General features: G+C 38.4%; 2 protein-coding genes across 2 annotated transcripts; both read left to right on the top strand.

The window, feature by feature from the left end:
- The first annotated feature begins 879 nt into the window (after positions 1-879).
- LOC120179839 (subtilisin-like protease SBT5.4) lies at positions 880-3,583 on the top strand. Its single transcript, XM_039185311.1, has 8 exons — positions 880-970; positions 1,082-1,246; positions 1,323-1,969; positions 2,050-2,147; positions 2,251-2,496; positions 2,568-2,682; positions 2,763-2,976; positions 3,048-3,583. Exons 1-8 carry the CDS (start codon positions 880-882, stop codon positions 3,581-3,583), a joined length of 2,112 nt encoding a protein of 703 aa, XP_039041242.1.
- Positions 3,584-4,263: 680 nt separating this feature from the next.
- On the top strand, positions 4,264-10,525 carry LOC120179858 (enhancer of mRNA-decapping protein 4-like). The gene is made up of 12 exons (XM_039185330.1): positions 4,264-4,941; positions 5,129-5,178; positions 5,260-5,416; positions 5,509-5,733; positions 5,928-6,056; positions 6,348-7,970; positions 8,386-8,745; positions 8,821-8,940; positions 9,082-9,252; positions 9,513-9,677; positions 9,846-9,971; positions 10,074-10,525. Exons 1-12 carry the CDS (start codon positions 4,264-4,266, stop codon positions 10,380-10,382), a joined length of 4,113 nt encoding a protein of 1,370 aa, XP_039041261.1. The 3' UTR covers positions 10,383-10,525.
- The last annotated feature ends 1,177 nt before the right edge of the window (positions 10,526-11,702 follow it).

An 11,702-nucleotide genomic window follows, 5' to 3' on the forward strand; every position in this document is an offset into this window, starting at 1 on the left:
ATAAAAATATAATTTAGTTTAATGATTTTCGACAAAATATAATTAAAGACCATGACTCGTTAACAAATCTAATACGATTTGTTGATTCAAACAATCTCTTCGAAGATTCATAGCATCCAATCAGATTTTCTCACTCCTGCGAATTTGCAGATTTTCCTGGAAAATTTCAACCAATGTATTTAAATTACAATGGAAACAGACAAACATTACAAATCCTTGCCAACTGCATCGAAACTGCAAACGTTACAAATGCATCGAATGAATGAACGGACAATTGATTTTAAAATCCAATCATGAACGTTAAATCTTCACTAAAATCAAAATTCCAAAATATTTGGCTGATTTCCATTTCCGATCCTTCTTCACAGGGGGAAGGAAGATCATGCAGCAAATTTGTTTCCAAAAGGACGGATTCCAAACACAAAGAGCATGAAATATATATATATATACAAACACACACATGCATACATATATACAAAACAAGAACAAATCATATCAAAGCAAAGCAATGGTGTTTTCAGTTCTTTCTTCTTTGCTGTCATCACTCTTTGTTTTATCATTCATGCAGATTCCTACTTCTGCTATCAAACAGGTTCAACTTTACTAATTCTGGTTTTATCTTTAAATTTCTTTAGATTCGGTTTTTAGTATTGTTTTACCTTTTTGCAGTCTTATATAGTGTACCTGGGAGCACAAACTCATGGTATAAATCCGACGTCGGTTGATCTCGATGCCGTCACGAATTCGCATTATGAATTGCTGGGTTCATTTGTGGGAAGGTGTATAGATTTTTCATGCTGATAAACAGTCTCTGAACTCTGATTTAATGCATTTTCTCAATTGTAATTCAATATATATGTGTTTTGTTGCAGTTCTGAGATGGCTAGAGAGAAAATATTTTACTCGTATACTCGAAACATCAATGGATTTGGTGCTGTTCTAGATGAGAAAGAAGCAGCAGATATAGCAAGTAAGAAGTTCAATCTCATGCATGATGCATGTACTTGTACACGTACGTATGTTTTTGGTCTGATTTTGTAATATATGTATGTATGTATGTTTGGTTTTTGATTAAATGCAGAACATCCGAAAGTCGTGTCGGTTTTCTTGAACAGAGGACGGAAGTTGCATACAACACGATCGTGGGATTTCCTCCGGTTAGAGAGGGATGGAGTTATCCCTACTGATTCTCTTTGGAAAAGGTCAAGTTTTGGTGCAGATGTTGTTATAGGAAATCTTGATACAGGCAAGTTGTATCATACATTCATGCTGTTGACATGTTTTGGTGGTAATGTGATGTTGATCGGTTTTGTTTCTTGAAGGCGTTTGGCCGGAATCGAAGAGCTTTAGTGATGAAGGAATGGAGCAGATTCCATTGAAGTGGCGAGGATCGTGTCACCGTGATACCGATGACGGAGTTGTTTGCAACAGGAAGTTGATCGGGGCGAGGTACTTTAACAAAGGTTATAAGGCTTACCTTGGTGGGAAACTCAATGACACTTTCAAAACAGCACGGGACACCGTCGGCCATGGTTCACACACCCTATCGACAGCCGGAGGCAACTTTGTTGCCGGAGCTAATGTATTCGGTTACGGTAATGGAACTGCAAAAGGAGGATCCCCGGGTGCCCGTGTGGCGGCTTATAAAGTATGCTGGCCCCCTGTCAATGGTCAAGAGTGCTTTGATGCAGACATCATGGCTGGCTTTGATGCTGCGATAAGCGATGGTGTTGATGTGCTTTCTGTGTCATTGGGTGGAGATCCATCCGAATTTTTTGAAGACGGGCTCTCGATCGGAGCTTTCCATGCTGTCATGAACGGCATTTCTGTTGTTTTGTCTGCTGGAAATTCCGGGCCAAGTCCAGGCAGTGTATCGAATATCGCTCCATGGATGTTCACCATTGGTGCTAGCACACTCGATCGGGAGTTCGTAAGTTACGTTGAGCTAGGAAACAGCAAGCAAATCAAGGTGTTCCCTCTATAAAAGACATAAACAACATATATGTTTAACTCATTCCACCATTAAGATGATGTTGTATCCGTTGCTAGGGACAAAGTTTGTCGTCTGCAACCTTGTCACGTAGGACTTCGTATCCATTGATCAGTTCTGAAAAGGCGAAAGCGGCCAATGCATCAGTGGAAGACGCGTATGATTCGCTCACACTCTACTCCTTATTTGTATTCTACATCATCGAATTTTTGCTCGAGAAATCACATTCGGTTCACTTGTATGCATCATGTTTACTGCAGAATCCTGTGTCAGCCTGGATCAATTGATCCCAGAAAGGCCAAGGGGAAGATATTAGTTTGTCTCCGAGGAGGCATCGGAAGAATGGACAAGGGAAAGCAGGCTCTTCTTGCGGGTGCGGTCGGAATGATTCTTGCAAACGATGAGCCAAGCGGCAACCAACTTATAGCAGATGCACACTTTCTGCCTGCAACACACATAAATTACACCGATGGTAGAAATGTGCTTGAATACATCAACTCATCCAAGTAACCCTCTTACTTTCATATCGAATTCCGTTTCCTTTTTCTCGGTAAAAAATATCGAATGCTTCACCCAGGAATCCCACAGCATACATTACTCCGGTGGAGACGGAAACGAGTATAAAACCAGCTCCGTCCATGGCTTCTTTCTCTTCTAGGGGACCTAATATGATCGAGCCATCGATCCTCAAGGTTAGTTTTCAACGACGAACGACCAACTTTTCGGTTTAGCATGTAATGTTTTCTAATTTTTTTTCTAGTATCCATTTCAGCCTGATGCAACTGCACCAGGAGTGAACATCATTGCTGCTTTCTCCGAATCAACCGGGCCGATCGAAGATGAATCCGACAAGCGTAGGGTACCTTTTGCTTTACAATCAGGAACTTCCATGTCATGTCCTCATGTTTCCGGTATCATCGGCCTTCTCAAGAGCCTACACCCCGATTGGAGTGCTGCAGCTATAAAATCCGCGATCATGACCACCGGTATGTCTTCTTTAGAACCGACTAATTAGTTCTAACTCCCGACAACATGTAACTCCGATTCCAATTCGCAGCAAGAACAAGAGACAACACGAAAAAGCCAATGCTCGATTCAAACAACAAGAAAGCAACCCCGTTCGATTATGGTTCGGGGCAGGTGAGACCGAACCGTGCAATGGATCCCGGTCTTGTTTACGACTTAACGACCGAAGATTACTTGAACTTCTTGTGTGCCCGAGGCTACAATCAAACCACCATAAGACTATTTTCGGGCAAGCCATTTGTTTGTCCCAAGTCGTCTAGTGTGATGGACTTAAACTACCCTTCCATTGCAGTTCATGAGCTCAATGGTACGGTGACGGTTAGCAGTACGGTTAAGAACGTCGGTCCTGCAAGGTCGACGTATAAAGCACGTGTCAGGTCACCGGCCGGAGTTATGATCTCGGTTAATCCTTCGATTTTAGAGTTCGAAAAGAATGGTGAAGAGAAGAGGTTCGAAGTGAAAATCGAGTCGAACAGTGATGTACAATCTCAAGAGTATGCATTTGGGGAGTTGCTTTGGTCTGATGGCAAACACAATGTGAGGAGTCCAATCGTGTTCATGTATTAATGTGAAATTGACCTCTATTTTTAATTAAAAAAAAGGGAAATGGTTTAATTCTCTCTCAGTCCCTATATTCTTGACACATTTAAAATTTAATTTTTTTAGCTTTCAAAATTTTAATCACTTTACTCTTTTCATTTAAAATCAAAGTCTATTTGATATCATATTGAGAGAAAAAACGAAGAGCCTAAATTTATGGAATTAAATTAGCAGAGAGTGCAGGTACTAAAAGCAAATTAGACCAAAGAAACCTCCGCAGTGAATTAATTTGCTTAAATTAATGCACTTGGTTGAAGAACAGAATAGAAAGGGGACAACCCACAGATCCAAAATCTCGAAACTAGATAATCTGGATTTCTTCTTTATCAATATGCTTTCTTTCTTGGATTTTCATTCTTATTCTCAAAAGGGTAAAAAAGCAATTGAATTTGGTCTTTTTTATGCTAAAAATCCCCACAAATCAATCGAAATTCAATTTTAAAGCCTCCAAAGGCCCAATCCTTTCCACCTCTTCCCTTTCCTCATTCAGATTTTCAGATTTCTTCTTCTTCTTCACTCAGATCCTTCATTTCTGCCATAAAAAAACAAATACCCAAATCTTATTTTTCTTGTAAAAGAATTCATATAACCCCAAAGATCCTTTGATTGTTTGTTTACCTCTTTGTGTTTTTTCCCCTTCATGTGAGATGGCTTCGACAGGAAACCCGAATCAAGCCATCCCATTCGATGTGCAGAGTTTCTTCAAACCCACGGTTTCTAACCCGTCGAATTCAAACCCTCGGCCGCAAAATCCTTCGCCATCACCGTATCCCACGCCTTCGCCTTATCAATCACCCTCTCCTCCTTTCTTTCACCCGCAGTATCACCAATTCTACATGCCTCCTCCTTCGTCCCCCACCCATTCTAATTACCAAGATGCCAAATCCCTTTCTTTCCCTTCCGCTCCTCTTAGTCCTTACAATGCCGGCAACCAAATTCTCGCCCTTATCAACTCGTCCCCTCAAAACCCTGATTTATCACCTCAGAATCAGCCCCCCAAGCTGAAGCAGCCGCCTCACGCCGAGTTTTCGGGGTCCGGGGGTCCCAATGTGGGGCCTTCGAGGGTGTCGAGCTGTAAATTGCCGAAAGGAAGGCGGTTATCGGGCGCTCGGGTGGCTTACGATATCGATACGAGATTGTCCGGCGAGGTCCAGCCTCAGCTTGAGGTTACTCCCATAACGAAGTACGGGTCTGATCCTCAGCTGATGCTAGGAAGGCAGATTGCTGTTAATAAGTCTTATATTTGTTATGGTTTGAAAGGTGGCAGTATAAGGATTCTTAATTTAAACACTGCTTTGAGGTCTTTGTTTCGGGGGCACACACAGGTTTTTCTCTTTAAACTCATTAACTCTTCTGTTTTTAGTTGTATATATTTGATTGAAATGATTATAGAATATAGAACATAGTTTATGATAAATGGTGAAATAAATGTGCATTTTGAGTTCTGGAATGTCAAGCTTTGGATGATTATGATTATCTATTTGTCCAACTGATATTTTTCTTTTCTCTCAGAGGATCACGGACATGGCTTTCTTTGCTGAGGATGTTCATCTTTTGGCTAGGTATTTGTCTTTAGTACTTGGTAATTTAACTCTTTTTTTCTTTTTTCTTTTTTTGCTTCTTGGTAATAAATATTTCTGCAGTGTGAGTCTAGAGGGAAGGGTATTTGTTTGGAAGATATCTGAAGGTCCGGATGAGGAAGATAAACCACAGATTACTGGGAAGATAGTTATTGCTGTTCAGATATTAGGTGACGAGGAATTCATACATCCGCTTGTTTGTTGGCACAGACACAAACAAGTAATGTAACTTTTTTAATGTTCATCCATATTTAGAGAGGGTTATTGTTACTTTTTTTTTGTTGCCAACAGTATTGCAATCTCATTTTTCAGGAAGTTTTGGTGGCTGCGATTGGTAAACACATTCTGAGAATTGATACTATGAAAGTTGGGAAGAATGAAGTCTACTCAACTGATGCACCTTCACCTCTTCATTGTCCTGTTGATAAGTTGATTGATGGGATTCAGTTGGTTGGTAAACATGATGGAGAAGTTACGGATGTTTCAATGTGTCAATGGATGATTACCCGTTTAGTTTCTGCTTCTACAGATGGCACAGTTTGTATTTTCTCTTATCATTTTGTTATTTTGATTTGTGGATATCTATGTGGTCTTTCTGTTTTTTGTGGCGGTGTAGGCTTGGAACCATCTTTTGGTTTCTTGTTGTTTAGTGCTGAAATTTTATGGTGAATACCTGGATAAATGTGGTTATGTCAAGGATTTTGTATTTACAAGCTTAAGTTATGACACAGATAAAGATATGGGATGACCGCAAGGCAGTGCCACTAGCAGTGTTGAGACCACATGATGGCCAACCTGTTTATTCGGCTACATTCTTAACTGCACCTCACCGGCCGGATCATATTATACTCATAACAGGGGTAATGATTTCCATGCTTTTCTCTGTGTGTTTTTGCCTGTTTGTTATTCACTGACTTGTTGATATAAAGTTCATAGTTGTTTAAATTCTAATGACCTGGTTGATATGGTATTGAAATCTGTGTATTTACCTTTTGACTTCAGTCTATTTTAAATGGAGGTTTATTTAGTTTGTTATGTTTTTAATTTAAGTACTATTTATGGGTTTCTTTTCCATGCGCTAATCTTGTTATTCTGACGAATATCCATATATCTGATTTGTCATATTTTACATTTTTGATAATTTTTTCCAGGGGCCCCTAAACCAAGAAATCAAAGTTTGGACATCAGCAAGTGAAGAAGGTTGGCTACTTCCAAGCAATACTGAAAACTGGACTTGCACCCAGATATTAGACTTTAAGAGCTCTGCTGAACCTCAAATGGAGGACGCATTCTTCAACCAAGTTGTTGCATTATCTCAAGCTGGCCTTTTCTTACTTGCAAATGCTAAAAGAAATGCTATATATGCTGTACACTTAGAATATGGTTCTTGTCCTGCTGCATCACGCATGGATTACATAGCTGAGTTCACCGTCGCTATGCCTATATTAAGTTTTACTGGGACAAGTGATCCTCCTGATGAACATATTGCTAAAATATATTGTGTTCAGACACAGGCTATCCAGCAGTATGCTTTGGAATTATGCCAGTGCATCCCACCACCACTAGAAAATATCAGCTTAGAGAAATCAGATTCAAGTGTTTCGCATGATGTTACCAACACTGATGGTTATGATTCTTTTGATTCATCTGGAAATAAACCTTCTGAGTTACCGCTTTATACTTCAGTCCCCAAACCAAGTAAACCAGTAAGTAGCTCTGAAAATTTAAGTGCACCAAGGTATCCTTCAGCCTCCTATTCTACCACTGAGGTAAATGCAGCACAAGAGTTGAATACTTCGAATATTGATCCTAAATCTGCTTCTGCTTTGGCATTAACAGCAAGTGATGTTGATATCAGTTGCGTTGCATCACCACCAGCAGTTCCTCCTAGTCCTAGGTTGTCTAGGAAGCACTCTGGCTTTCATAACTATGAGCCAACTTCCCAGCTTGTTGACCATGTTGGAAACCAAATGGTTGTGGATTATCCAGTTGACAGACAAATGGACACTGTTCGATCAAATTTGTCTGGTATGCATTCATTAGAAGATGGTTCGAGGAATGACGACAAGAAAATAATATCAGATGAGAAATCTAATGCATATAACCCACCTATCATTTTCAAGCATCCAACTCATCTTGTGACGCCTTCAGAGATACTGATGGCTGCAACATCTTCTGAAACTACTAATGTCAATGAGGGAAAGAGTGAGAGCGAGGTGCACATTCAAGATGTGGTTGTCAATAATGATGCACGCAATGCTGAATTGGAAGTAAAGGTGGTGGGTGAAACAAGATCATCTCAGAACAATGAATTTGGTTCTCATGGTGACTCCCAAAATCAGAATTTCGAAACTAGGGAGAAATATTTCTGCTCTCAGGCTTCAGATCTTGGTATTCAGATGTCAAGGGATAGCTCTGCTATGTCAAGGGATGCTTACGTTGTTGATGAATCTCGGCAAGCAGATGGTGTTGGTGCATCAGATTCGCATGTGAAGCCTAATGCGGGCGAGGAAGAACACAATGATTCCAGAAAAAATCTGTTTGGAAAGATTTTAGAATCAGCCATGCCTTCTACATATCAACAATCTCCGGCACCAGGTGGGAAAGGGAAAAAGCATAAAGGGAAAAATTCACAGGCATCTGCTCACTCTTCTCCTTCTTCAAGTGCTTTCAATTCTGCAGATTCTGCTGCTGAACCAGGAGCAAGTTCCAATCCCCCCGCAACAGTTGCTGCGTTTCCTCAAGTTGCAGCTATGCAAGAGATGCTAAATCAGGTGATTGCTGCATACAGAAATAAAAAAATAAAAAAAATGGTTACACCTGTATGCATCTGTTATATGCACATTTCTTCTGTGTGCGTTAATAGATAAATATGCTGGGAGAATAGTATAGGTAGTTAAGTACATGGAAGTACTATCCTTCATTATCCTCATATAATCTTTTAAGTTTTCGATTGGGTTTATAATCATTGATCGTACCATAATCGTGGATAAAAATCAAGCCAGGTTCCTTTATTCATTTATATGAAAGTTCACCTAGGTAACTCTATGATTATTACGTATTCACCTATTTTTCCCTATATGTATTTTGCATGCCATATTTTATCTTGCTTTTCTAAATAAATGTGGTTCAAAGCTTTTTGCTTCACCATATATGGTGTCTTGATCGTGATTTCTATCATTTTTGCAGCTAATTACTACACAAAAGGAAATGCACAAACAAATGTCCAATATGGTCAACACCCCGGTTACAAAAGAAGGCAAAAGGCTGGAGGCTGCTCTAGGACGGAGCATTGAGAAAGCCCTTAAGGCCAACTCTGAAGCTCTATGGGCTCGATTTCAGGAAGAGAATGAAAAAAATGAGAAGCTGCTTCGAGAACATACACAGCAGATAACGAGCTTGATCACTAATTTTATGAACAAGGATTTGGCAGCAATGTTGGACAAAGTAATCAAGAAGGAGTTAGCTGGAGTTGGACCAACTGTAGTCCGTACCATTACTCCAGCAATAGAGAAAACCATAAATTCAGCAATCAATGAGTCCTTCCAGGTTAGACTTCTGAAAATCTAGTTCTTTTCCGCAAAATCTGTCTTAGTGGAATCTAACTAGTCCCTTGATTGACAGAGAGGGGTTGGAGATAAAGCAGTGAATCAGCTAGAAAAATCTGTTAATTCAAAACTCGAAGCTATAGTTGCCAGGCAAATTCAAGCACAATTTCAAACTTCTGGGAAGCAAGCTCTCCAGGTATATGCACAAGTTCACTGTGCTTGGTGATAGCCGTAGAATGATATTTTCGTTCTCTTGTTATGATATCGAATTACTGTCATTCTGCATCTTCCAGGCAATTTATGGTTATTAATTTATAATATTTTTTTCCCGTTTCAGGATTCTTTGAGGACTAGTGTGGAAGCTCTAGTGGTCCCCGCCTTTGAGATTTCATGCAAAGCCTTGTTTGAGCAAGTAGACGCAGCATTTCACAAAGGGATGGTTGAGCATACCAACGCTGCTCAGCAGCAGTTAGATTCTACAAATTCTTCTTTGACAATTACTTTAAGGGTATATTCCCGGGTCAAATTTACTTACTATTTCACTTGAAGGCTGGTATCGCGTGTTATTTTCCAAGATTTATGACATTTGGAGCATTAGATGTTGAAACTAAGAATTATTGTTGGCGTGTGTGTGGGCTTGTTTTTGGCCATTTGAGGCACAGCATGCATTAGAACATGGAATATTACTTGTTGCTATAGATCTCTTGTAAGATGTGTTTGTTTGTTAATTTACTCCTTTTTTTTTAAGTATAATCTTTTTAATTGCAGGATGCCATAAATTCTGCATCATCAATTGCTAAAACCTTAAGCAGGGAATACGCTGAAGGACAAAGGAAAATTTTAGCACTTGCAGCTGCTGGAGCCAACTCCAATGCCGCGACTTCGTTGGCTTCCCAACTCAGCAATGGACCTTTAGTTTCACTGCATGACAAGGTATATTTGTTTCACCCATTTGCTTTGGTTTCACTGCAAGAAACTGATGCTCCATTATACGTGAATCGCCAGAGTCGAACGTGGCTGTCAAGTATCGCTTTTTTTATAGATGCTTCAGTCAGTTAGTAGCTTAGTTTAATCTTAAGTGAATTTCAATCGGTGCCTCAGGTCATTGTGCCGATGGATCCAACGAAAGAACTATCGAAATTATTATCTGAACACAAATATGAAGAAGCTTTCACAATTGCCCTGCAAAGAAGTGACCTCTCCATAGTTGCTTGGTTATGTTCACAGGTAATCGCTATGGATTCTAACGTGTCTCAAGTTCTTACTCGAAATTGTGGTTAAAAAGTCTGCTGCTTTATCAGAAATTGATACTTTTTCTCGCTTTATTAGGTCGATCTACGTACGATTCTGTCAACCAATCCTTTTCCTTTGAGCCAAGGGGTGCTGCTCTCCCTCTTACAGCAATTGGCATGCGACATCAACAAGGACACGCCACGAAAACTCGCATGGATGGTAGACGTGACCACGGCTATCAACCCTGGAGACCAAATGATTGCAGTTCACGTGCGACCAATCTTTCAGGAAGTCTACAAGAGAGTGCACGAAATAAGTAGCTCTCCGTTGCTTACGGGTGCTGAACACGCGAGTATCCGAGCTCTCATTTATGTCATCAATTATGTTCTAATGACATGTAAATGATGAAAACATGATCATGATTTTGGGGAAGTCGCAATTAAGTCTGTACAAGTTTCTAGTTGTTTTCATGCAAGGAGTAAAGACCCTCTGATTTGTTTGGCATTACAGGACGGATGGTGTCCTGATTTTGTTATCCATCCATGTTTTGAACTGTGCGAATTGTAGTAGTTCTCAAAAGAAGGAAAAAAAGGGGGAAATGGAACAAGAAACGTCGATACATTTAATACCCGACTGAGGCGGCGGGAGGTTGTGCATACAACTGCCGCCGCCTCAGACCAACCCCGACTCATGAAACACATGATAAACTTTGGAGTTTCACATTTCAAATTGTGAAACTTTGGGATTAACGGTTTATTTTTAGCATTTTTATTTAGCTTGCAATGAAAAGATAAAAAGTAGTATTGGTTGTTAAATATTAAATAAATATTAAACAAATACGTTCACGAACGTAAATGAATTGAACACTAGTACTTTAAAAAATAAAAATGCGAATATGATGTTAAAATTCTAAATGATCATAAAACGAACATGAATATATCTTTAAAAATAAATAAACAAGAATAAAAACTTAGGGTAATTTTATCAAGATTTTGAAAATTGACTTTTAAAAGTGTGGTAGAAGAACCAGTTCAAAAGTGTTTAAAATTTAACTATTTGAGAATGTTTTTAAAAAGTGAGTTTGAAAAAAAAAATATTCATTATAGATATTATGTTGTAAATTAAAAATTTAGATTTAAATTATATTTACACTTATTTATACTATGACATATTAAATATATCAATTTAAACCATAATAAAAATATATTTTATAATACTCACTATTAATATTTTAATATATAAACCATGAATTTTATTTACTTTTAAGTCATTAAAATAAATTATTAAGTAAAAAAATATTTTTTAAGATGTTAATATTAAATTATTAAAATAAAATGTAAATACATAATTGAGTGTACCTATGCATTAATAAGATAAAATTATAATTTGCTTCCAAACACATTTAAAAACGAAAAAAGCGAAAGATCCTAGCTAGTTTTTTCTGTTGGTTTGAAACCATCGTTTTCACCTTAATTTTTTTTTCTCATTTTTTACTGTTTGGCATTGATTTAGCGGTCAAAACAAATTTTTAATTAAAATTGCTTTTAGATAGTCATACCAAACGAGGCCTTATAGTTCATATTCGATCTATTTACACCCCAATGTATATTCAAAAAATCTAAATATAACAAAAGGATCAAATAAAGATTTTATATATTTTTTAATTTACTCGAATAATAATCTAATCTTCAAAAACTATTTTCAAATAAGGATCTCATTTGAATA

Source organism: Hibiscus syriacus, unplaced genomic scaffold (genome assembly GCF_006381635.1).
Source record: "Hibiscus syriacus cultivar Baekdansim isolate YM2019G1 unplaced genomic scaffold, ASM638163v2 tig00112470_pilon, whole genome shotgun sequence".
NCBI lineage: Eukaryota > Viridiplantae > Streptophyta > Magnoliopsida > Malvales > Malvaceae > Hibiscus > Hibiscus syriacus.

Coding starts and splice junctions, on each gene's coding strand:
- LOC120179839 (XM_039185311.1), top strand. CDS start 880: ATGGCTAGAGAGAAAATATTTTACTCGTATACTCGAAACATCAATGGA. Junction 1,970..2,049: donor GAAACAGCAAGCAAATCAAG/GTGTTCCCTCTA, acceptor ATCCGTTGCTAG/GGACAAAGTTTGTCGTCTGC. Junction 2,683..2,762: donor TCGAGCCATCGATCCTCAAG/GTTAGTTTTCAA, acceptor TATCCATTTCAG/CCTGATGCAACTGCACCAGG.
- LOC120179858 (XM_039185330.1), top strand. CDS start 4,264: ATGGCTTCGACAGGAAACCCGAATCAAGCCATCCCATTCGATGTGCAG. Junction 8,941..9,081: donor CTGGGAAGCAAGCTCTCCAG/GTATATGCACAA, acceptor TTCCCGTTTCAG/GATTCTTTGAGGACTAGTGT. Junction 9,678..9,845: donor TAGTTTCACTGCATGACAAG/GTATATTTGTTT, acceptor TCGGTGCCTCAG/GTCATTGTGCCGATGGATCC.